Raw genomic sequence first — 24,133 nt, 5'->3', positions numbered from 1 at the left:
GTTGGATGGTGTTCCCAGGAATCTTGGGGGCTGGAGTGGAGCAGGGTGTGCAGGTTGTATCCCTTTGAGCAGCTTATCTGAGGGCTCTCAGAGAGCTGGGCACACGTCAGACTCTCCATCTTCCTGCAGTGTTTGGGAGGGACCATGTGGGTGGGCGCCTGCTGGCGGGGCTGGGGATTTGGGAGAGCTGGCAAAGAGCCGGTCTTTACTCTTCTGGTCCATTTTTATGAACAGTCATAATAACCCTGTGGCTTCTTTCATCCAGGGATCTCAGATGAATTTGAAAGTAGAATCCCCAGTATAAAGCACAGTTAATTACTGCCTGGAGCCCACAGTCTGGTTTGCAGACACACTGTCGTTAGCAGGATGATAGTAAGGCTGACTGCACACCAGGCCCTGAAAATGCAGACGGCGGAATCCAATCAAACAGGGTGTTCGGGGAATTCGCTTTGTGGTCCGGTTAAGTGGTACCTGAATCAAGGGGACGCGGGAGACTGAGGCACCGTCGTCTTCTCCTCAGGCACCTGGCTGTGCGTCTCCCACAAATCACAGGTTCTCTAAGCACATCAAGGAGAGCAGTGACAGCTCTGGAAATCTCCATAAAAGCTGGGTGGGGGGAGTCAGGGGCTGAGTGGATCTGAGCAGGAGGCCCTGAACTCTTCCAGACCGGAGTGGTCAGTCGGAGCAGGAGGAGCTGGCCCATTGGCGAGATGGAAGTGGGCCCTGGGACTTGAAAGGCAGAGAACCCAAGAGGTATGGCTTAAGATTGGGGTCAGGGCGGTCTCTGGGCCTCCCCTGTGGCAAGAGCAGTTTGGAGCCAAACCCTGGAGCCCCAGACTATGGCCAAAATCAGACCCCAAGGCAGGAGAAAGGACCTTTGTATTTGGGAAGAGAGGAGAGTTCCTGGGTGATTCTGGACCTAGGAAAGGGGGAGTTTTGAAGCCTAACCACAGTCAGGTCCTGGCCCAGTGGGGATTCAGGACCATCCACAGAGCAGGATGTTGGGAAGCTGGGTGCCCAGGAGCCTTGCAGATCCCTTAGACTCTCAGGAGGAGCCAAGAGCCGTGGCCAGCTTGCCTGCTCTCCTGCGGCCCCGAGCACAGGCTCTGGGCCCTGCACAGGGGCAGCCAGAGAGCAGGAAAGCCCTCAGTGTGCACTCAACCTGTCTCAAGTCTGGTGAGGCCTGGTGAGAGCGGGGGGAGGCGAAAGTTTGGGGCACAGGCGGGGGGCGTGGGAAATGGAGCCCAGAGGGACTTGCCAAATCTTGCCAGGAAGATCTGAGTCACCCAGCAGCTGCCATCAGGGTGGAATGTCACCGAGGTGGCCAGGAAAGAGAAGGGACAACTTAGCGCCCTTCTTCTGAGTTCTGCTTGCTGGGCCTGGGAGGGTAAAAACGGCAGTCACTGAGATTGGGGTACAAAAGGCAGAAAGTCACCATACATCTGCTCCTGAGACCCTCCAGTCATGGTGACAAATCACAGGGGAAGGAGGGAAGGAACAGCTGCGCCTGTTTGGCCAAGGTTCTCAACCAGTGATGCTTCCTCACCGAGGATTGCCAGAGAAAATGCAGGACGCCTCGTTAAATTGCAGTTGTGGACACCATGAATACGTTTTTAGTATAAGTATGTCCCACACGTTGCTTGTATTTTTATTTGCTCCATTGGGCAACCTTACCCTTAGCAGGTTTGCAAACCGCCCCGAGTCTTCCACCATCAAAACCGAACAAGCGTGACCTTTCTCTGATTACTTGGACCAATGAAATCAGTGGCTTGAAATGTCTTAATTGAACTTTTTTCCCCCTCCCACAATGCTTTCTTTAACTCTGTGTACCTGTTACGGCCTGTCTGTACTCGAATCTAACATCAGCTGGCAGAAGATTTGGCAGGAGAGTTTGATGTGGTTATTTGACACAGAGTATGCAGTAACCCTGTTTTTCAGGGAGGGGCCAGGAGTCCTGAGTCCTCTGTTGCTTGAACAAATTCTTTGGTACAAGAGAACAAATTCTTTGGTACTTGTGTTGAGAGGAATGAGACCGGTGTGGGTCCCTCTGGATGGGTGGGCTCTGGGGAGGCATCTACAGAGGTTAAGACACAGGACCAGCATTTCTTAGATGCCTGCTGTGCTGGGAAATTCTGCAGGACGTGTGGGGGTGGATGCCAAAGATGGAACAGGAGACGATGAGGAAGTTAAAGCCTAAGACAGCAGGACACTCTGAGAGATGATCACTGGGTGGCCAGGCTGCCCCGTGGTCCACTGTCTGGTTTCTCCAATGCCACTGGGGCACAGTGGTTGTGGTGGTGATGGTGGCCGGCACATTCTGACCACAGCCCAGAGGAGCAGGGGAAGAGGGGCCGTGCTTGGAGAACTCATTTTCGCCTTGGGCACACTGACAGGCTGCGCCTGGTGCCTTCTGCCTTGAAGGGACAGCTCAGAGCTGGGGAGAGGAGACTCAGGCTTGGTTTCTTGGGTCTCTGCCCACAAGGAAGCTTGGCCTTCAGGTGGATGCTCATTTGAGGGTGAAGGCCATTTTTCACCTAAAAAGGAACCACAGACTTGGTGATTGGTTTTGAACATGGTGGCCTTCCAAGGTGGGCTTGGGGGAAGCCGGGGTGTTTTCTGTCCCTGCAGCAGTGTCCCTCCTCCTCCCTCTCCCCCTAGCTGGGGTCATTGTGGTCAGAGAGCATCCTATCCACTCTGTAGCCCCAAAGCCAGCCCCTGTTCTGTGGCAGGTGGAGTTGGGGGCTTCGGGGATCTTCTAGAGTAAAGGTCAGAGGCCAGAAAATCCCAGCCGAGGGGGCCCCTGCAGCCCTGGACACAGTCTCAGGAGCCGCCTTTCCTCACACAGCTGGGTCAGGCCTCTGAATCAGCAGCCCATGAAACCAGGGCAAGCCGTTTGTACCCTGGAAACAGTGTTCAACTGGGGCTCAGACTACACGGGTTGGAAGAAGAGTTTTGATCTCCTAAATTAGTGATGTGCGTTCCTATTTATCAAGCAGGTTTCAATTTAGTTGTCACAGTCCTGGGAATGTGGCATTAAGAGCTCTACTCACCTTTTGGGAAAACTGAGGCCCAAAGAATTAAGTGGCTTGAACCAAGGTCTGGCTGAGTCCAGGCCCAGGGCCACTGCTGTCCAGCCAGACACTTCTCTAAGCCCTTCTTCTGCAAAGTCTCTGCTGGCTCGGTGGGCCAGATATGTCATTTCAGCTGGGATGTGCTGGGAGGCCTGCTTACTATCCTGGTGACACTGCACCTCCGAATGGGCCCTTCTGAGGACCAGCCTTGGGAGGTGGGTTGATGTTGCCTCTGCCTATGAAGGAAGGCCAGGAGGAAGTCGTGCCATCATGTCCTCCTGGTGTGCAGGTGTTGGAGGATGGTGGGAAGGAGAAGTGCCTGCTGAACTGAGAAGGCATCTTGAGACCGAAAAATGAGGCAGGCAGCTCCATGTGATCAATGGATCTGTGTATTACAGGGCAACTTATGCATAAGGTGGGATCAGGTGGACGGATCCCATTTGCACTCTGCACCACGGAGGGGCCACTGGGACAATTTTACAGTTAACTTAGTGTATGCGAGTAGGTGCCCAGAGACAGAGTGGACATTCCAACATTTATGAATGGATAACTAGTCTCATAGGCTCTGGGAAGATGTTGGCAAAGGTTTTCATCATTGTTTGGGGACCAACAGAGCATAGAGGGCGCCTGGTCCTAATGATTATTAAACAATATTAACTACAAAGCCCTTGACAACAGAGAAGGGATTCACTTCACAGTACAGTCCTGGGTAGGGTCAGCAGGAAGACAGGAGAAACTGTAAGTTTCCAAGATGGTGTCAGTTACACTAACGGCCATACAGTAGACCTGGAGGCAAAGGGAGACAGAGGTCCCTGAGGGTTTCCGTATAGAAGAAAACCCAACTGTGCCACGGACTGAGCCTCCGTAACTCCTCTTTGTTCTGTGGTCAGTGACACAGAAGGAACGGTGGCTGTGGGTGATGGCCTGGGCCTCCCGTTCTATGCTGTCTGAGATGGAAGGGCCCTTCCTGTTCAGATCAGGGCTCTGGAGCCCAGAGTGGATGGGGCTCACACAGAGAGTTTGGGGCAGTGTAATTTTGACCCACGTTAGAAAGAAGGGTCTCGGAACAGGACCCTATTTTGAAATAAAATCTGGTGAATGGGCACCCCCAACGTACTTAATACTGAACAGGAGGGTTTTCTCCAGGGCTGGACACCCAAGGGAGGTGGGGTTGGGTGGGCTGAGCTGCCTGGGAGGTGAGCAGCCCTGTGAGTCCCAGCTTCAATCCTCTGATCCAGGTAGAACCTTTGTTCCACTTGGGCCTTGCTCCATCCAGTGATGGTCCAGGCTCCGGAGGCAGAAGAGGGCAGAGGACTTCTTCCCCTGAGGCCCCCTCTGCACTTCCTTCCAGGAGGTGGCCTTGCAGCCTGCACCATGGGAAAGGGGACCAAGGGCGACTGAAAGAACTTCTCTGGCCAGCCTGTCACCTGCTCCGGGAGAGGTATGTGCCTCTCCTTACAGCCCTGGAGACACCTGCCTGGACTCTGGCCTGTGGTGGCCTCCTGATGCCCGGGCTGAGTGATGGGAACACAGCTGGGGTAGCAGACACCTGCTCATTCAGTTGCCCTGAGAAAAACCTAGAATCAGCCTCAAATATGGATTGTACAGAGGAGGGATTAAAAAAAAGAAAATGGGAACATTAACTTCAGAAGTCCAGCTGCTTAGAGACCCCAAACAGAGAAGAGCCGCGTTAGGAGCGGGGAAGGGGCTGCCCTCAGGACGAGTGTGCTGGGCCACAAATGAGGTGGGTCGGGACATGGTGTGCTCAGAACTTGCCTGAATGGGCCCTGCAGAGATAGCCAGGTGCCACACTAGTTGTCTCAGAAAACAAAGGAGGCACTTACAGGAGGTCTGGTCAGAGCCCCAGTCCCTGTCCTGACAGTCCGGTGGGTCTCAACTTGGGGCGGTTTTGCCACCCAGGGGATATATGGCAGTGTCTGGAGACATTTTTTGGTTGTCACAACTAGGGGAGGGGGTTGCTCCTGGCATCCGGCGATAGAATCCAGGGATGCTGCTAACCCTTCACACTGAAGCCCCCACGACAAGGAATAATGTGGTTTACGAGGTCCACAGTGCTAAGGCTGGGAAGCCCCTCAGCCCTGCAGGGAGGGCAGGGAAGATGGGCAGCCATAAGGAAACATTGCGGAGGCAGCCAAGCTCTGGATGCCTGAGGCCCCTGCTGGAGGGGACACGCAGCACATGCACCCCTGGGAGCCCATTAGATGGCTCTTGGGCATCCTGTTGAGGTGTCCACTGGACTGGGCGAGGCATGTGCACCACAGCCAACCCTCCTGAGTAATTTCAGAGAGAAGCTCATAAAGTGTTTTAAGAAGTCGGTAAATTACAACTTCAGAAGCATGTAACTGCATCTATAAACGCCCGCCTTGCCCTGTGTGTTTGTGTGGGAGAAGAGGGAGCAGGCTGCTCAAGCCTTGGGAAAGCCCACTTTGAGGGCGGAAGACCGAATTTACCTTTCGTCTGTAATTCTCAGGCTCTCCTCCTGGCTTGCTTAACTCTCTGGCAGTGTGTCATCTGTTCCTCTTATTCCTTCCCTGTCCAAATTGTCTGCATTGAGCACCTCTGTAAACCTGTTCAGGCACCAGTGAGGTTGGAGTGGGCTGTCCAGGGTCCTGATTCTACCCTCCTAGGTTCAGGGAACTGGGGGGCCACAAAAGAAACTGCCCTCTAAAGCAGCCCCACTTGAGAACTCACAGCCATGATCCTTTGCTCGCCACAGCCACAAACCACCATCAAAGACAATCCTCTTAGCCTAACCAAAACGTGTGTTGGTTTTCAAAACACTTTTACTTCTGTCCTTGTTTGACACTCCTTGTATCTGTGTGAAACAGACGGGGCAGGCTCACGATCTGTACGGTCCCGATGAGGACACTGAGGATGCCAGGGAGGGAGGGAAGTGCTCAGTGTTGCAGGGCAGATCATCAGCCGAGCCAGGATTTGAACCTAGGTCTCCTATCCCTATGTTCTGGGTGCCTGCGCTTGACCTTGGTTGTGTGGGGGAAGCAGTGGGACAAGGGCATGGGACTTGAGGTCTGAGAGCCCTGGTTTCAGATCCAAGCTCTGTTCTCATTGCCTGTTCATCTTGAGCAAGATTTTTTTTAATTAAAAAACAAAACAAAACAAAACCAACATTCTGAGCCTCAGTTTCCTCAATATTGGCCCCCTCCCAGGGTTGTGGTGAGGTGCACATGAAGTAATGACGAGCTTGGCACATGACAGATGCTCCATGAATTTTACTTCCTTTGCTGCCTTCTCACCATCCCAGCGGCCCAGGCAGAGGTGAGCAGCTAGGAAAGGTGGGGGTAGTGGACAGAGGTGACAAATGGGCAGACCGGGCTCCTCAGGGGAAGGTACACAGAGAGGGCAGGTACCAAGTGTCATTCGTGAGGCCACTCCCAATTTATGGGATGTGGTGCAAAGACTTTGAAGAGGCAATAAAATTCATATTTGGCTAGGAAATGACAACAGCTGAGAGTCCTGACTTAGCAAACTAAATTCCACATTTTTTTTTTAATAAGGCAAGGGATTCTGGATAGGTAACAAAAATCACATTCTAATGACATTAGCGTCCCGGATTAGGAATAGGCTTTCCCAAGAGTAACATGCCAACACCCCACGGAGAGTGTATATAAACGCCCCAGAGAGGCCATGAGAATCCAGAACCTGAGCTCTCGGCTAAGCTGCCAACTTCCTCTGCTAGCATCATGGCCACCCAGCTCTGCTCCCCGATCTTCTCCTCTGGGTCTGTCAGGGGTCTCTGTGGCACAGCAGGTGGCATCTCTCGGGTGTCCTCTGTCCGCTCTGTGGGCTCCTGCAGGGTCCCCGGTCTGGCTGGTGTCTCGGGGTCAGCCTCTTCCGTCAGGCTGGGCCTCTCTGGCTTTGGGAGCTGCTTGCCAAGTTCCTATCTGTCCTCTGGGTACCACTCCTCTGGCTTTGCTGGGAGCGGGGGCTGGTTCTGCGAGGGCTCCTTCAATGGCAACGAGAAGGAGACCATGCAGTTCCTGAACGACCGCCTGGCCAACTACCTGGAGAAGGTGCGGCAGCTGGAGCGGGACAATGCGGAGCTGGAGAGCCGCATCCGGGAGTGGTACGAGGCTCAGATCCCGTACATCTGCCCGGACTACCAGTCCTACTTCAAGACCATTGAGGAGCTCCAGCAGAAGGTAATGGGGACCTGGCCCCTCTGCAGCCCAGCAGCCCAAACCCTGGGAGGGGTCTGTCTCATCCCACTCCAGATGGGACTGTAGCTCTTAAGGGATTCTCTCTCCTATGAGGGTAAGGTTTTCTCTCTAGGGTCTTGGTTTCCTGGGGACCCAGACCTCTCTGCTGATTGTGAGCCATTATCAGCCATTCCTCCCCACCCTTCTCAGCTGTAGGAAGGGCAATCACACACATGGCACCAAGTCCCTACTGGAGACAAGCACTGTGCCTGAGGCCTTCCTATCCTTTGGCTTGTTTATTCCTCATCTTGGAGAGATGGATATCGCTGGGCCCATCTAACAGATTCAGAAGTTGAATTTTAGGGAGATTCAGCAACTTGCCTAAGATCACACAACTTATCAGTGTTGGATGCAGAACCTGAATCCACGTTGGCCTGGTTCTCTCCACTCTCCCTGGTGAATCCCACTGCGTCACTCTGGGGGCTGCAGACATCAGGACTGATGGTCACTGATGTTCCTCTGTTGCCCTTCCTGGGACTGATGCTCCCGCCATACTGGGGCTCCGGGCTCAGAGCTGGACATGCCAAAGGTGCTGGTGGTACTTAGGAGCATGGAATCTGTGAGCTGGGCTCTCCTCTTTCCCCTGGGGCTTTCTCTAGCTCATGGGAAGCACCCTGTTCCCCAGATCCTGCTGACTAAGGCTGAGAACTCCAGGCTGGTCCTGCAAATTGACAACGCCAAGTTGGCGGCTGACGACTTCCGAACCAAGTGAGTGGCCTGATGAGGGGAGGTTTCTGGGCTGCTCCCTTGCTTCTGTCCCCACCCGCCTCTGGGAGCAGGGGAGGTGGGAGTGAGGCCAGATGAAGCCATAAGTGGGCAATGCGGCACTGGCTCTGGACCACCTCCGGGTCAAGGGAAAGGACCACTCTGCTGCTAACCCTGAATCAGCTGCAGCAGCTGGACAGAAGAGCAGGGGTCCTGGCCTGGGTATGGCTGCTCTGCCACAGACTCGGCAGGGTTTCGTGTGTGCAGGTACGAGACGGAGCTGGGCATGCGGCAGCTGGTGGAGGCTGACACCAACAGCCTGCGCAGAACCCTGGATGAGCTCACCCTGTGCAAGGCTGACCTGGAGATGCAGGTGGAGTCCTTGAAGGAGGAGCTGATATGCCTCAAGAAGAACCACGAGGAGGTGAGGCTGGTGCCAGGCAACCTCCGGATGTTTCCCATCCAGTGGGAGCCACTGCTGACCCTTGGGCATAACACCTGTGACAACCACCTCCACAGTAACTCCAGCTGATCACTAAATGTGATGGCTCATTCTGTGCCAGGAATGATAGAAAGCACTTTGCATTTCATTCTCGTTTCATTTCATCTTCACAATAATCCCAGGAGGTATATGCTATTACAAGCTCCATTTGACAGATGAGAAGACTGAGGCACAGAGAGGTTAAGTCACTTGCCTAAGGTCACCAGACTCCTGGCTGGGACACTCAATCTCCATTTGGACAGCAGTGCTTAATACAGATTCAGCTTGCCTGGTGTTTGCATCATCTCGCTTCACTCTTCCAAATCCTCTGAGGAGGTTGGTATAGGTACATGAGGAGACTGAGGCTCAGAGAGGTTAAGCATCCTGTTTAATGTCACACAGCTGGCAACTGAAGGAGGAAAGGTTTTACCCAGGTCAGTGGAACCTGCAACGAGCATACTTTTCACAGCCTTACACCATCTTGTTTCCTCTCTGCAGGAAGTCAACACACTTCGATGCCAACTTGGGGACCGGTTGAATGTGGAGGTGGATGCTGCCCCACCAGTGGATCTCAACAAGATCCTGGATGAGATGAGATGCCAGTATGAGGCCCTGGTGGAGAATAACCGTAGAGACGTGGAGGCCTGGTTCAACACCCAGGTGGGGCCAGGGCAGCCCAGGACAAGCTCCTGGGGTGGGGGTCACCTTGACAGTAGCTTCACTTGCTCTGACCGTGCTCTGGGGCCTCTGTGCTTTTCAGACTGAGGAGCTGAACCAGCAGGTGGTGTCCAGCTCGGAGCAGCTGCAGTGCTGCCAGACAGAGCTCATCGAGCTGAGACGCAATGTCAACGCCCTGGAGATCGAGCTGCAGGCCCAGCACAGCATGGTGAGTGGCCTCTGCCTGCGTGGCTGCCCAAGCCCATGGCAGGCCCCCTCGATCCACCAGTCTCAGTTACCCTGGGGCGTGGTCACCAGCCGTTTGCAGATGCCTAGGGCTGTGCGTCTCTGGGTGGGATTCCCTCCCATTGGCAGTGTCTCCTGTTTCCCATTGCAGCGGAATTCTCTGGAATCCACCCTGGCAGAGACAGAGGCCCGCTACAGCTCCCAGCTGGCCCAGATGCAGTGCCTGATCACCAACGTGGAGTCCCAGCTGGCCGAGATCCGCTGTGACCTGGAGCGGCAGAACCAGGAGTACCAGGTGCTGCTGGACGTCAAGGCCCGCCTGGAGTCGGAGATCGCCACCTACCGCCGCCTGCTGGAGGGAGAAGACTGCAGGTGAGTGGCTCGGGGAGGCGGGTGGGCCCTGGAGGTCCCCGCTGGGGGACAGGGCTCACTGGGACCCAACCCTCAGTGCCGCCGTGAGGGCATCAGTCCTGAAGTGGTTATTGCACAGATGAAGGGGGGTTGATCAAAGCCCCTGGAGAGAGATCCTTCTAGCCCTGGGCTTCGGGCATTTGCAGTGAGACAAGTTGGCCCCACTCACAGCACTTCTCCCACCATTGTTTGTGACTGGGAGTTTGTGGTCTTCGTCCCTGAAACCCTCTGAAACTGGGATTTCAGAGGCACGGTCTGAAGTTGTTTGTCATTGTCACCTACCTATCTCACTTGACCTGCTAAATCTGTTTACCGTTAATGTTGGTCCAGTAGCCAATGCCAAACCCACCTTGACATGATCGCCTTTCCTCAGGCTGCCTGCCCACCCTTGTGCCGCGGAGTGCAAGCCTGCCATTAGAGTTCCTCATGTCTCAAGCGTGCCCTGTGCCCCGACTGTGCCCTGCGCCCCAGCTGCCCAGCTCAGCACCCAGATCCGTACCATCACGGAGGAGATCAGAGATGGGAAAGTCATTTCCTCCAGGGAGCGTGTGCAGCCGCTGTAAACAGCCGCCTGGCCCAAAGGGGCAGGCCCTGGCCCACAGGAAGGAGGACACGCCTGTGGCTCCTGGCTCTTCACAACCCCCTCTACCCTAGAGGGACCCCCCCCCCCAACCCACAGTCCCTGGCTCAGCAGATTTTTCTACCAAAATACTTCTTAGATTGTGTGTTTCTGGACTTAACCGCTTTTACGCCACATAAAACTAGGTTTCCCTGGAAATTTACCCAATAAAGTGTGTTCTCTTGGCATAGCAAACTGGCCTCTGTCTACTCTCTGTGGTTGGTTAGTGGGGGTGTCTGATCAGGGCTTGCTGTGAAGGTGTAGGATTTGGTCTCGGGTTTATCTTCTCTGGCTCTGAGTGGGAGGAAGTGATAGGGTGAATCAAAATACTTCATAATGGGGAAATCTCAGGGCCCAGTCCACGAGAACAGATGCTGGCCCAGTCGGGATGGGTGCTGGCCATAACCTACAGGCCTGGCCCTGCCCATGGCGACCACCTGGGGCAGCCTCAGAAGAGGCAAAGACTCCCAGGTCATCCTCCTCAGGAGCCCTGCCTGGATCTGGTGGTTCACTCTCTTCTCTTCAGTTTCTCCTCCCTTGTCCAGCGCCTATGACCCTGGGGACACAGGAGAGGGGGTTCCAGGGTCAACCAGAGAGGCAAACTCCAAGCAGCCAGCCTGGGCCAAGCACCCCAGGAAGTGGGGTTGGGTGAATTCGGAGCAGAGTAAACCCAAAGCCTCACTGCATGCATTCAATCAGCCTGTGTGTCAGCGGCACATTATGTCGCTTTGTCTAGCTTTTTATCAAATTGTTCAGAGCATCTGCATTGGTTAAGGATCCCGTGCTCTCAACATCACACCTACCCTTAACTGAGTTCCAGTTTACATCTCCAGCCACCGTGCAAGCTCGGCTGTTCAGCAGTTCAATGCTGTTTGGAGCGGGCATTTGCCACAGCAAGTGGCAGACTGACCCTTCCTCAGGTGTTTTGACTCCTACATCATTGCTCTTTTCTTGACATCAACAGAGAGATGATCTAAAGCATCCCATTTTATCAAATTTCCCCAGAACGAACGTAATACTTTCAACGCAGTCTGATCTTGTTTGTACTTTCCACCTCTGCTATCTGGCTGTCTTTCTTGTTCTCACGTACTCAGATCAATGAATCCATCACCAGATAAGGACTGAACATCCCGTGAATGGAAAATGTTAATGTGTGTGTTTATCTAGGGAAAGCAGGGGTGCGGGAAACAGCTGCAACATAGGGTGGGGAACAGGCACTGTTTCCCAGCTGCTGATGTGAGATACCCCCCACGCGCTACCACACAGCCCCAGGGACAGCAGGTGCGGGTTTGGGGCTGGTTTTCAGGTTCTCAGGAGGGAAGAGCTCATCGAGAGCTGGGAAGTCCAGGGGAGGCTTTAGGGGAGATTCAGAATTGAGGGGAACCCTGAAGGATGGGCAGAAGCAAGAAGGAGGGAAAAGGGTACTTTAGGACATGGCCAAGTGTATCCGTGGCATGTTCTGGGGGCAGCACGGACCCCATCCGAGCAGAGTGCGAAGGTCCTGAAGGAAAAATTATTAGGATACTTACTAAATGACATTCATTCTTACTGATAAGGGGTTCTAAGTAAGATTCTATTCTGTTAAAAAGAATGCTAAGCAAAAATGGAACTAAACCAGAATAACTTACGCGCTACTTAATAGCTTTCAAAATATTACTGCTCAAGGCATCACACAACAAGGGCTCAGACAAGAGAGGGAGGGGTGCTGGGTGAACAGCGCAAAAAGGGTTTTCCTTATAAAAATTATTACTGATGTGTTACAAAATTACCTAAAAAACTTATCGAGACTTCTTACCACACCTTCAGCACTGCATTGGCTTAGGGTCTGTCTCCCTTTGGCTTTTGGCCCAGAAGAACATTTTGTTCTTTGCCAAAGGGGTCGGTTAGTCTGGGCGGGTGTGGCATTTACACAAGGATGCCTGATTGCTTGACGTCATCGAGCCTCAGTTTCCTCATCTGTGAGAGTAGAGATAGTAAGGCTGCCTTTGGAAGTCTCTTTCCCTCCCCACTCTCTCCTCCTTTGTTCTCTCCTTACTTCCTCTTTCCCTCCCTTTCTATTCTCCCTCTCTCTTCAAAAAATCCTTTCTTTGCCTCCTTACTAAGCACAGTTCCCCCTAGGCAAAGCATCCATTCATCCATCCACCCATCCATCCATTCATACATGATGAAACATTGAAAAGTCCCACATGACAGAGGTTTCATAAGAAGTACGAGGTCAGTCCTTGCCCCCAAGAGCTTACAGTCTCCCTGGGCAGAGCGGGCCGGAACACGAGACAATCAGAGGACATCGGTGAATGGAGGGCCAGTGGAGCAACCTCTGGTCACCGCTGTGGGTGTTCAGAGCCGGGAGGCACTGCAGGGCTGGGGGAGGTGGCAGGCTCGAGGGAGAAGGCCAGACTGGGGCTGGGCCCCCAGTGGCAGTGGGGCAGGCCTGGTGTCTGGAGCTGGAAGGCCTGGGCCTCGGTCTCCCTGGGAAGACTATGAGGATTCAAGTAAGCATTCCCCACACCGGGAGGCGGCACCTCACTACCTACAGCTGTGTGGTAGGGCATGCGGGGGGCTTAAGGAAAGATGCACCTTGAATGGCTGCACAAAGGCTGGTTCTGCCGGCTCTGCTGTTCACCAGCTGTGTGACCTCAGGCAGGCTCCTGAAATATTCCAAGCCTCAGTTTACTCATCTACGAAATGGGGATAGGGGCAATGCCATCTCAGGAGGCTATGGTGAGGAGTGAAAGAGAGAAGGCATGGAGAGAGTTCAGTGAATGATGGCTGGTTCCATTAGCCCCCTTGTTAACCTGTCAGCGAGGAGGAACCCCTTCCAGGCAGTAGAGGTGCGAAGCCCTGCCTGGGAACCCCTGCACCCCGTAGAACAGCATGGGGCTTCCCAGACCTTGGCTACTGTGGCTTCTCTGGACCCTGTGGCTCCAGGGTGGCCCTTGTGGAGCCAGAGCATGTTCCCCGGGAGGCTGTGGCTCAGCAGGGCTGGGGTGGAGCCCGTACCACTACGGGTGGGAAACGCAACCACCCATGGAGGTGCAGTCGGACTTTCGGCTCAGCTGCGTCCTTTGCACTGGAGCATGGATTTCCAGGAGAGAGACGCTGAGGCAGCCAATGGGGCCCTGGGACTGTGCTGGGCGGGCCCGCTCACACCAGACCCCTGGGCATGGGAAGGGCATGGTGACTCACGGGAGCTTTATATCCAAGGGCCCCAAACACAAGCACCTGGCCCGTGGGATGGTGGCCTGTGTGCTCAGAGCCCATCCACACTCCCTAATGACAGCTGCTTAGCATCATCTATCTGAGGACAAGCCTCCACCCATGTGGGGACGGGCGACCATAGCAGCTGCCATGACCAAGCACTTAGCGTGAACAGGTGCTGTTCTGATGCTTCAAACTCATGTTGTCCTCACAGCAGCCCTAGGAAGTGGGTCCTATCATCCCTTTCCAATTTTCACAGGGAAGGAAACAGAGGAGGCAGAGGGGAGTGAATTCACACAGTTGGTAGGTGGTGGGGCTGGGATTTGAACCCACAGAGTTCATACATTATCACAAGGCTGTGCTGCTTCTCCTGGGACACCCCCAGCGGCTGTTGGCCATCCCCTGCTGGAGCCCATCCAATCGTGTCCCTTCCATTCTTCATGGAGCCCCACCACATCCAGCAGCCTGGGATGGGATTCTAGAGCAGAGGGGGAGGTGGGTGGTATAGTGGAGAGAGCCAGGCCAGACTTGGGGTGACAGCTTGGCTCTGTAGCTGCAGACATTTGGGCAAGCTCTTATCTCCCCTGGGTCTTGGTTTCCTTGGGCTTTGAGATGGGGATGATACACTCGGGCTCACAGAGCAACGTAAGGACTGACACGGTGCATGGCTGATGGTAGCTCTCCTGATGGGAAGCTATTACTTGTCCTCAGAAGAGTGAGCAGGACCCCAGACCACAGGGCAGACCAGAGGGCAAGACCCCCATCCCTGGCTCCACCTCCCCTCTGCTCAGCTCCCGGCCCCTCTACAGGGTCTCACTTGCTCAGCAGATTGGACCTGCTGAAAAATAAAAACCTAGCCCTGCCAGGCTCTCGGCCTCACTCCAGACAACTCCTGCAGCAGAGATGAAACTCTGAAGGTCAGGCTCTGTGTGCCTCTGGGGAGGCCCGTGAATCAAGGCCACTCCCCTCTCCCCGGACAACCAGAAACAAAGGCTTTCCTATTTTCCAACCAGGGCTTGAGAAGACAGACCTTCCAACCCACGGGCGGTGTCAGCATGAGCAGGTGCGCAGTTAGCTGACCTTTCAGTCTTTTTGGCTGGCTGAGGTTACACAACAGAGCAGATTTCCTGGCAAGAAGGGCAGTGGGGATGTGTCCTTCAAGGGTCTGTTGTATCTGGGTGACCAACTATCCCATTCTGCCCGGGACTGAGGGGTTCCCTGGGGTGTGGGGCTTTATCCCTAAAACCAGAACAATCCTGGGGAAACTGGGATGGTTGGTCCCACCGTAGACAAGTTTCCTAGGCCTTTCTAGAACCTTCTGTGTGCCTTCCTGCAACACCCCTGCTTGTTCTTTTGTCTCCCAGGAGCCAGCCTGAGGCCTCCTCTGCTCCCCTGGGCTCATAAAAGGAGACAATGCTGGAGAAAGTCAAGACAGTGTGTGGACTCCCACACCTCTTAAGAAGGAGGCTGAGGTCTGGGCGCTGATGACAGGCCCCTTTGATGAACAGAGACTTGGTCCTCCCGGCGACACGGGGTGGCGGAGATGAGTCTCGATGTAGCTGCTGGTCCAGTGGGGCTCCTTTTTTATGAGGCCGGGAAATGTTCACGGGAAGCTAAATAACAGGTTAATGAGGGGTTCTGATAGAAAGCGGTATTAACTTTAACGAGGAGAAAACACCCTGTACCAGCCAACGCCCACTGGGGCAGAGATATAAACACAGGACGAGACGCTGCTTCTCTGCATTGGGGGTGCCTGGTCTCGAAGATCTACCCCTTGTGCTGTTGAAGCCATGGCTGCCAAATGCCTCAAGGCCAGCTTCTCATCAGGGTCTCTCAAGGTCCCAGGAAGGACCAGTGGGGGCTCCGCTCGTGTGTCAACGATCTACTCCGGCGGCTCTTGCAAGCTCCCCAGCCTCTCCCGGGGGACCCGGAGTTTCTCTGCCTGCTCGGTTGGGCTGGGCAGGAGCAGCAGCAGGGCTGCCAGCTGCCTCCCCACTCTTTGCCTCCCCTCCGGGGGCTTTGCCACCAGCTACAACATGGCCGGGGGCTGGTTTGGGGAGGGTGTCCTCACCAGCAATGAGAAGGAGACCATGCAGTTCCTGAATGACCGCCTGGCCAGCTACCTGGAGAAGGTGCGGCAGCTGGAGCGGGACAACGCGGAGCTGGAGAGCCGCATCCGGGAGTGGTGTGAGCAGCAGGTGCCCTACCTGTGCCCTGACTACCAGTCCTACTTCCTGACTATCGAGGAGCTTCAGAAGAAGGTGAGAGGTTCAGATTAGCTTTGGCTGCCCTGGGAGCCTGGTGCCACCAGCCCTGGACTGGTAGCCCTGCTCCTATGGGGTCACAAAGCCTGATCACCTTGGTGGCCCTTATTGGCTCCACCCAATCATCTTAAGGAGAGCCATCATTAGCCCATTTTACAGATAAGAACACTGAGGCTCAGGCTGGTGAATTGACTTATTCAAGGTGATCCAGGTGACAGTTAGTGGAACTAGAGCTTGAAACTACCTGGTTGTGGGACCTTTTGTACACAGCTTCTCTGAGTTTTAACTTTTTTTCTTTTCTTTTCTTTGTTTTTTGGTTTTTAATTTTGAGGGGTAGGTAATTAAGATTATTTAGTTCAATGGAGGTGCTGGGGATTGAACCTAGGACCTCATGCACGCTAAGCATGCACTATACCACTGAGCTATACCTGCCTTCTCTCTCTCTCTCTCTCTTTAAGGTTAGGGGATTAGATTTGATGTGTTTGGTGCAGATCAGGGTGTCTGTAACTAACTCAGAAGTTTCCTTCTTGCCCAGCCCACATCCCCCGAAATCCTAGCTAACTCCTGAGAGGGACCATTTGTGTCCAGGGAATCACGGAGTGTGTTTTTGGGAATGACTTGCCCTGAGTCCCCTGAGGGCCTGGGGGAGCAGAAGACAAGAGGTAGCTACCACACCAGGTCTTTCCTGCAGTGTTTCCATCCCTCCCTCTCTGTGACCCAGGCTGCACATCTCAGATGCACTGCGTTGGAAGGGACCTTACAGCTGTCCTGCTCTGATCCCTACAGCATGCCCATAACGCTTTGCAGCACCTCAGCTGCTAAGAGCCCAGGGATGGATGACCACCACCCCCCGACCCCAACCCTGCTCCAAAGGCAGCCCACCCCAGCTTTGGGGAGGTCCAGCTAGAAGAATGTCCTTCCTTTCACTGAAGTCATTTTCTTATTTCCCCAGACCCTGTGCACCAAGGCAGAGAACGCCAGGCTGGTTGTGCAGATCGACAATGCCAAGCTGGCCGTGGATGACTTCAGGACCAAGTGAGTTGTCCTCTGTGCCCTTTGGTTGGGTGTTGGTAGAGCTGGATGTTGGTGATTCTCAGACTCAGGGTTCTGGCTACACTGAGTCACTGAGGCACAAGGCAGGATACACAGCACCAGGCCAATCTGGGGTGAGATCGGACTTAGACATCAAAAGGAAAACAGCTCTAGATGCCCCACTATGTGCCTGCCAGGTATGAGACAGAGGTGTCCATGCGGCAGCTGGTGGAGTCGGACATGAATGGCCTGCGCAGGATCCTGGATGATCTGACTCTGTGCAAGGCTGACCTGGAGGCCCAGGTGGAGTCCCTGAAGGAGGAGCTGCTCTGCCTTAAGAAGAACCATGAGGAGGTGAGGATGGGGGAGCAGGTGAGCATGGGGCGCAGGTGATGATGGGGGAGCTGGCGAGGATGGGGGAGCAGGTGAGCATGGGGCTCAGGTGAGGATGGGGGAGGAGGGTGATTGGGGCAATGATCTGTGAAAGCTGGCGCTGACCTCGGTTTGTGCCACAGGAAGTGAACTCATTGCGCTGCCAGCTTGGTGATAGACTCAACGTTGAGGTGGACGTGGCCCCACCTGTTGACCTGAACCGTGTTCTGGATGAGATGAGATGCCAGTATGAGACCCTGGTGGAGAATAACCGTAGGGATGCTGAAGACTGGTTCAATACCCAGGTAGGTGCCTGGAAACAGTGTGTGCACCAGAGACACACGGTGGGTCACAGAAGTGACCTTGGGGCTCTGAATCAAGATGCCTGAGTTTGAGTCCCAGCTCTGTTTCCAACTCACAGTGCACCTTGGGCAGGGTGCTGTCTTGAAAGCCACAATGTCCTCAAGGGTGGAATGAATGGGCTGGACTTGGTAATCTTCTTGGCTCATGATTCTAAGTGGCCTCTGTCAGCCTTTGAAGCTGAGTCTCCAGTGTTCCTGACCGGGTCCTGCCTGTGTCTGTTTCAGACCGAGGAGCTGAACCAGCAGGTGGTGTCCAGTTCAGAGCAGCTGCAGTCTTGCCAGGCGGAGATCATTGAGCTGAGACGCACGGTCAATGCCCTGGAGATCGAGCTGCAGGCCCAGCACAGCATGGTGAGGCCCGAGGCCGGCGCGGGGCTGCTCTGGGACCCAGCCAAGTGGCATGTGAGCCCCCAGCCTCCGTGTTCTGATCACATGGGCAGGCTCCAGGGGATCGAGTTCTTGAGTGCCAGGGCTTTTCATGCAGAGAAGAGGGAATAAGGGGCCAGCCCTCATTCACCAATGTCCCGGTGGGAAAAGACAGGAGACCTGTAGCACCCGACGTGGCCTGACAGCAGCTCCTGAATTCATGTGAGCAGATTCATTCTGAGTAATTATCAGTTACTCAGAGATATCATTAACAGGAGAGCTACGCTAGATCAGGAGGCTCCAGGGGCTAATTTGGCTCATCTCACACAGGATGTCTGACTGTGGTTCATCCAGGCTTCAAGTGATTCTCTGAACTTCTGTTCCTGGATCCTGAGGCCTCCCGGGGACCCAGATGGATGAGGTGAATCCCCCTTGTTTCTTCTCTGACCTCTAACCACCGTCCTCCCTCCACACTCCTTGCCCTCGCAGAGAGACGCTCTGGAATCCACCCTGGCAGAGACGGAGGCCCGCTACGGCTCCCAGCTGGCTCAGATGCAGGGCCTGATCACCAACGTGGAGTCCCAGCTGGCGGAGATCAGGAGTGACCTGGAGCGGCAGAACCAGGAGTACCAGGTGCTGCTGGACGTCCGGGCCCGGCTGGAGGGCGAGATCAACACGTACCGGGGGCTGCTGGAGAGCGAGGACGGCAAGTGAGTATCGCCGTCTTCTGAACACAGCCTGCAGAGTTCCAGATGCATGGCCTGGTGCCGGGGGAGGGCCCAGCGTTCAGAGTCAGAAGCCCTGGGTTTCAGCTCAGGTCTTGTTATGCATTCATCACGTGACCCTGGCAAGTCCCTAGTCCCTCTGGGTCTCTGGTTCCCCACTGGCAAATTGAGGGGGTGGGACTAGGTGATTTTTAAGATGCTCTGAGTTACTGAAAACAGCAACTGAAAAATCGTCCTGATCTGACATTTTTCTTTCTCCTAGGCTCCCCTGTAACCCGTGTGCCCCTGACCACTCACCTGCCAAGTCAGGCCTCCCCTGTCTTCCTGCGGCCTCCTGTGGGCCTGGCCTAGCCCGCACAACCTGTAGCCCCCGCCCCATTTGTGTGCCCTGCCCAGGGGGCCGTTTCTAAGAGTGGCTGGCCCAGAAAGCCAAGGCTGCTGTCTCCAGGGCTCGGACTTGGCCTCTGTTCAAGCCTAACCCTAAAGCCCAACCCCCTGTCTTGGTGCAGAGCCCGGGCCCGGGCCTGGCCGAGAAAGCTCACGGTGAACACGTGCCTTCACCCTTCTCAAGGCTAGTCGCTAAGGCTGGCCACCCCTGAAGGCCTCAGCTCCTCGTGGTTTCAATGGGGGCCAGAATCTCTGTTCTCTGGCTGCCTCCTGGGGCAGGTTTTCCTCCTGGGTGCTGTTGCAGTGGGCTCTGAAATGCAGTAGAGGGCTTCTGTGGCGGAACAATAAAGCGTGTTTGCTCTGGTTCTCCGTGCCTAACCAGCTCCCTTCTGGTATTGGCAGTTTGTGTCTCTGCTGGGTGGAGAGCGGTGACTCTTGGCAGATAAATGGGGGAGGTGTGACCAGGTATGACCCTGGGGATGACAGGGCCCCTGTGCCCCTTTTTGGGGGTGGTTAGAGGTCTACAGTGGGACGTTTAGTTTGGCTCTCCTGATGAAGACCCTTCTCCAAGATTCCAATGTGGTGACAGGTGCGACCACACCCCTCTCAGTATCGAACGTCACCCTGGTCCCAGAGGAGGATGGATAACGCTGAGATCAGTATAATGTGAAGCATTTTAGGCCACTTCAGTTGCCTCATGCCTGTGGTCCTTATAAGAACAGCAGTACAGCATCCCACGGCCAGGAAACTCCATAGAAGTCCCCAGCTTCTAGAAGCAGGTTATCTCCACCCCTTCTTTCTCGGCAGCTCTTTCACGCAGCCCTTCCGGCTCAGCAACCCCCTTAAAACCCAGAGATCATTGAAAGCTGGAGATGGGACGGCCATAAAAAAGAATGAAATCATGCCATTTGCAGCAACATGGATGGACCTAGAGATGATCACACTGAGTGAAGTAAGTCAGACAGAGAGAGACAAATATCATATGGTATCACCTACATGTGGAATCTAACAAGATGATACAGATGAACTTATTTACAAAGCAGAGACAGACTCACAGACATAGAAAACAAACATGGTTACCAAAAGGGAAGTGGGGGAGGGATAAATTGGTCGTTTAGGATTTGCAGACACTACTATATATAAAATAGATGAACAACAAGGTACAGTTCTACTGTAGAGCACAGGGAACTATATTCAATATCTTGTAATAACCTATAATGAAAAAGAATATGAAAAGGAATATATATAAAACTGAATCACTATGCTGTAAGTCAGAAACCAACACAACATTGGAAATCAACTCTACTTGAGTTAAAAAAAGTAAAGCAGAAGATGGGAGACTGAAGCCCCCCATTGTGAGTTCCGCCCACAGTTCAGAGATCCTTGTTCCTAAGAGACTCAGCGTGTTCTCATGTGCTCCTGACATCTGATGCAGCACCCAGTGCCTTGGGGTCTCAAACCATTTCTGCATAAAAGTGGGAGCTCCCAGCATCTTGGACAAAAGACTCTCATTTGTGCCCAGAACGTCCTTCCTCAACAGACCAGGCAAACAGCAAGCCCCATCGACCCCCATGGGAAATGGAGAAGGATGAAGACAAAACTGTCTGAGACAGAAAGGTAGAGAACAGATTAGTGAAAGATGTTGACCAAGGTGGGCCCAAGAGCCCCCCCCCCCACGACCCTTTAAGGTATCTAGTATAGTTCCTCTTAACTCAATTTTAGAGTTCTCCCCTTTCCAACCCCCTGTAAAGGAGGGCCTGGGGCTTTGCTTTCTTCCAGTCCCCCTTGCTCCTGGCGCCCTGTACCGCCTCAGCTCCTGTCTTCTTGGAATAACTTGGCTTTTTTTTCTTTTCTTTCTTTCTTTTTTTGTTGTTGTTAATGGAGGCACTGGGGATTGAACTCAGGACCTCATGCACATTAAGCACGCGCTCTGCCACTGAGATATACCCCCACCCCCAACCTTGGCTGGTTTTGCTGAGGCTCAGCCACCTGAAGAGGGTGATGGTTTCAGGATCATTTGGATCACTTAATAGCCTTTCACCGAGTGCCTCTCTGGGCCAGGTAGCGTGTTAGGTGCCAGGGGCAAGAGTGACCCTCGTTGGAGGGAGGCCTTAGGCTGGGACGGGAAGGACACCCACTTACTGCTTCTTTTCCATCCTGCCGCAGTGGTGGAAGGAGGCCAGCTAAAGGGGGCCATGGCTTTAGTATGATGGACATGGGCTCCAAACGTGGTCAGCCTGACCCGGGTTCAAATCTCAGCTCCATCACTTACTGCGTATGGGGGCTTTAACAGGTGGTAGTCCCTGCCAGAGCCTTGGTTTCCTCATCAGTGGAATAGAGAACGTGACACTTACTGTCCTGTAAGCTCCCTAATGCTTTGATGAGTCCAAGCTGAGAGTCTGAAAATTGGTCAATATCATCAACTCCATTTCCAGCTGGATGCTGGGATTGGTCTAAGGGTGGTCACCCACGTTTTCCCTGCCTTGGGCTGCATTTCCTAGGTCTTCCTCCAAGCAGTAATGCCTGGGGTCAACCAGGCAGCCACAGAGGCTATGCATTTACAGGACTAGCAAATTCTGACTGAGCAAAGCCAGTAGGGGAAGCTGCAGCCAGCCAGCAGCACGTGGCACTCTTGAGCACATGGGTCCCAGTTATCTCTTTGACAAAGCCACACTCTTCTTTACGGCAAGCCCCTTCCAAACCCATCCTAACTCCCTCCACGAAGGAGCTCACCAGGTCCTGTGAGGCCCTGCCCCTAATTATTATTTCCTTCATCTGCTTGTGTTTTTCAGTTATAATGTACTTTCAATTTGGCCTGAGGTTCTCAACCATGGCTGCACATTGGAATGACCTGCAGAGCTTTAAAAAAAAATATGAATGCCTGGTCAGATCTCCAGAAATCCTGATTTAGTTGGTCTGGGATATGAACTGGTGTTGGGGTTTTACAAGCTCTCCAGGTGATTTCTATGTGTGGACAGGGTTAAGTTCCTTCACTAAGTGGAGGGCCTTTTGTCAAGGCAGCTGGGAGTTCAGGGGGCTCCAGGCAGCTCTGATGTAGCCCTTGGTACCATCTGACCTCTGTACTGTACTTTTGATTATCCCTTAGATCTGGCTTTTTTTTTTTTCTCTCCATTAATTTAAAACATCTGAACTGAAATGAAAATTTTTTTCCTTTTTAAAATAAGGTGTTCTTTAAATTTTTTTTTTTTATTTTAATGGAGGTACTGGGGATTCAACCCAGGACCCTGTGCCTGCTAAGCACGCCCTTTACTACTGAGCTATACATCTGCCCCCGAACTGAAATGCTAATTTCAGTTATATTTTTAATTTCAAAGAGCTCTTGTTTTGTTCTCTGTTCCTCTTTTCTAACATCCAGCTCTTGTTTCAAGGATGCAACTGCGATACTTAACTCTGAGGTTATTAATAATATATACATATGTTTTCCTTAATAGGTTATTTTAGATTCTGAATTTATTTCTTCCAATTTCCTCTTCACTGTTTTGCTTGTTTGCTTGTTTGGTCTTGTCTCTGGTTTTTAATGTTGGAAACATCTCTCAAATGTCTGGCGATCCTTCTGTTTGCATTTTGAGATGAGACTCTAAAATGCTGGTGGAAAGTGCGATGTGTGGGCAGGTTGGCAAAATGCCTTTTTTGGACAGTAGAAGTACCTACATTCAGATTTTGTAAGTCTTTTCTCTGAGGTCATTCTGTTTTTGTAAAGAATGGAGGAAAGAGACAGCCTTGGGCCAGGCCCCGACAGGCATCCTACCTGCCCTGATTTAAACAGGTCCTTCATTCTGGACCTATTCAGCCCCAAACTCTCAGCAGTATTTCCTCTTTGTTTTTTCCCACTTCTTTGCATCACTATTCAATCTCTCCCTTCCCTTTTTCTAATAAACTTATTTTCCCAATAGTTTGCTTTGGCCTCAGAGGGGTTGGGGTCCAGGGGAAAGGCTCTGGATGGAGAGAGACCTGGATTTGGAAACTGTGCACCCTCTTGCCCTGAGGCTGCCTCTCCCCTCTGCCACTTCCACACCTGGGAAACGTCCCCAAGGTCTGGCATGTTGGCTGGAACCCTGGTCTTCTGTGGCTTTGAACATTCTGTCTCTCCTTTATTGCATCACTTGAATGTGAGACCCTGTCCCTCCTTCATAATGTAAAAACACCATTCACACCAAGCATTTGCACTTAGCGGATTTTGCTGAAGAGCTCCCGGGACTGCGGTGTGGACCGCGCTGCACAGTGCACAGCCTCTCACTATCTGCCTGGTGCCTCCCCTTCTAGCTCCAGCCTCTCTCTCATCCTACCCCTTCCTGCCTTGACTGCCCTGGAAACTTCAAATTCTTCCCCGTTTTCTCCCTAGGATGGCTTGGCAGCCAACAGAAAGGCACTTGGTGGGGAGGTCCCATCTTTTACTCCAAGAACTTCTTAAACTTTTTTTTCTTTTTCTTTGGCAGGGGAAGGTCACTGGGTTTTTATTTATTTATTTTTTAATGGAGGTACTGGGGATTGAACCCTGGACCACATGCATGGTAAGCATGCGCTCTACCACTGAGCTATGGCCTCCCCCTAAGAACTTCTTAATGTCTTTTTTTTTTTCAAATTAAGACAGTCTTTTTTGCAAGAGGAATAAGGTGGCAGACACTAAGATATATATGCTCCTACACCTCAGGGGTTCTGAGAACTGCCTGGAGGACTTATTAAGAATGGATGGCTGGGCCTCACCCTCAGAGCCTCTGATTTAGCTGGTCTGCGATGGACCTGAGAAACCGCATTTCTCACATATTCCTGGTTGACATCAACACTGCAGGTCTGGAGGCTACCCTTTGAGAACCACCACTTCTCCTCATTACAGTCATGAGTGCAGGCAGACCTCATTTTCTTGCACTTTGCCACACTGTGTTTCACAGGTAACTGAGTTTTTTTTTTTTTTTTTTTTTTTAACAAATCGAAGATCTGTGGCAACCCCGCATCAAGCAAGTCTACTGGCGCCATTTTT

The 24,133-nt window shown here is 53.1% G+C and overlaps 2 protein-coding genes, 1 long non-coding RNA gene and 2 other non-coding genes across 5 annotated transcripts; 3 read left to right on the top strand and 2 right to left on the bottom strand.

Moving 5' to 3' along the window:
* The first annotated feature begins 639 nt into the window (after positions 1 to 639).
* Positions 640 to 6,535, top strand: LOC135323158 (uncharacterized). Its single transcript, XR_010384410.1, has 3 exons — positions 640 to 753; positions 4,423 to 4,512; positions 6,260 to 6,535. It is a non-coding gene; the product is annotated as an uncharacterized LOC135323158 (long non-coding RNA).
* A 129-nt stretch (positions 6,536 to 6,664) lies between these two features.
* On the top strand, positions 6,665 to 10,619 carry KRT36 (keratin 36). The gene is made up of 7 exons (XM_031468118.2): positions 6,665 to 7,252; positions 7,935 to 8,017; positions 8,282 to 8,438; positions 8,994 to 9,155; positions 9,256 to 9,381; positions 9,550 to 9,770; positions 10,183 to 10,619. The coding sequence occupies exons 1-7, from the start codon at positions 6,794 to 6,796 to the stop codon at positions 10,370 to 10,372; spliced, it is 1,398 nt and encodes a 465-aa protein (XP_031323978.1). The 5' UTR covers positions 6,665 to 6,793; the 3' UTR covers positions 10,373 to 10,619.
* A 4,762-nt stretch (positions 10,620 to 15,381) lies between these two features.
* Positions 15,382 to 19,515, top strand: KRT35 (keratin 35). Its single transcript, XM_010986006.3, has 7 exons — positions 15,382 to 15,887; positions 16,843 to 16,925; positions 17,120 to 17,276; positions 17,438 to 17,599; positions 17,882 to 18,007; positions 18,512 to 18,732; positions 19,010 to 19,515. The coding sequence occupies exons 1-7, from the start codon at positions 15,417 to 15,419 to the stop codon at positions 19,155 to 19,157; spliced, it is 1,368 nt and encodes a 455-aa protein (XP_010984308.2). The 5' UTR covers positions 15,382 to 15,416; the 3' UTR covers positions 19,158 to 19,515.
* Positions 19,516 to 21,013: 1,498 nt separating this feature from the next.
* TRNAI-AAU (transfer RNA isoleucine (anticodon AAU)) lies at positions 21,014 to 21,085 on the bottom strand. The gene has a single exon. It is a non-coding gene; the product is annotated as a tRNA-Ile (tRNA).
* A 2,543-nt stretch (positions 21,086 to 23,628) lies between these two features.
* On the bottom strand, positions 23,629 to 23,701 carry TRNAG-ACC (transfer RNA glycine (anticodon ACC)). The gene has a single exon. It is a non-coding gene; the product is annotated as a tRNA-Gly (tRNA).
* Between the last annotated feature and the right edge of the window lie 432 nt (positions 23,702 to 24,133).

This window comes from Camelus dromedarius, chromosome 16 (genome assembly GCF_036321535.1).
Source record: "Camelus dromedarius isolate mCamDro1 chromosome 16, mCamDro1.pat, whole genome shotgun sequence".
NCBI lineage: Eukaryota > Metazoa > Chordata > Mammalia > Artiodactyla > Camelidae > Camelus > Camelus dromedarius.
This window is presented reverse-complemented; position numbering and strand designations above follow the sequence as displayed.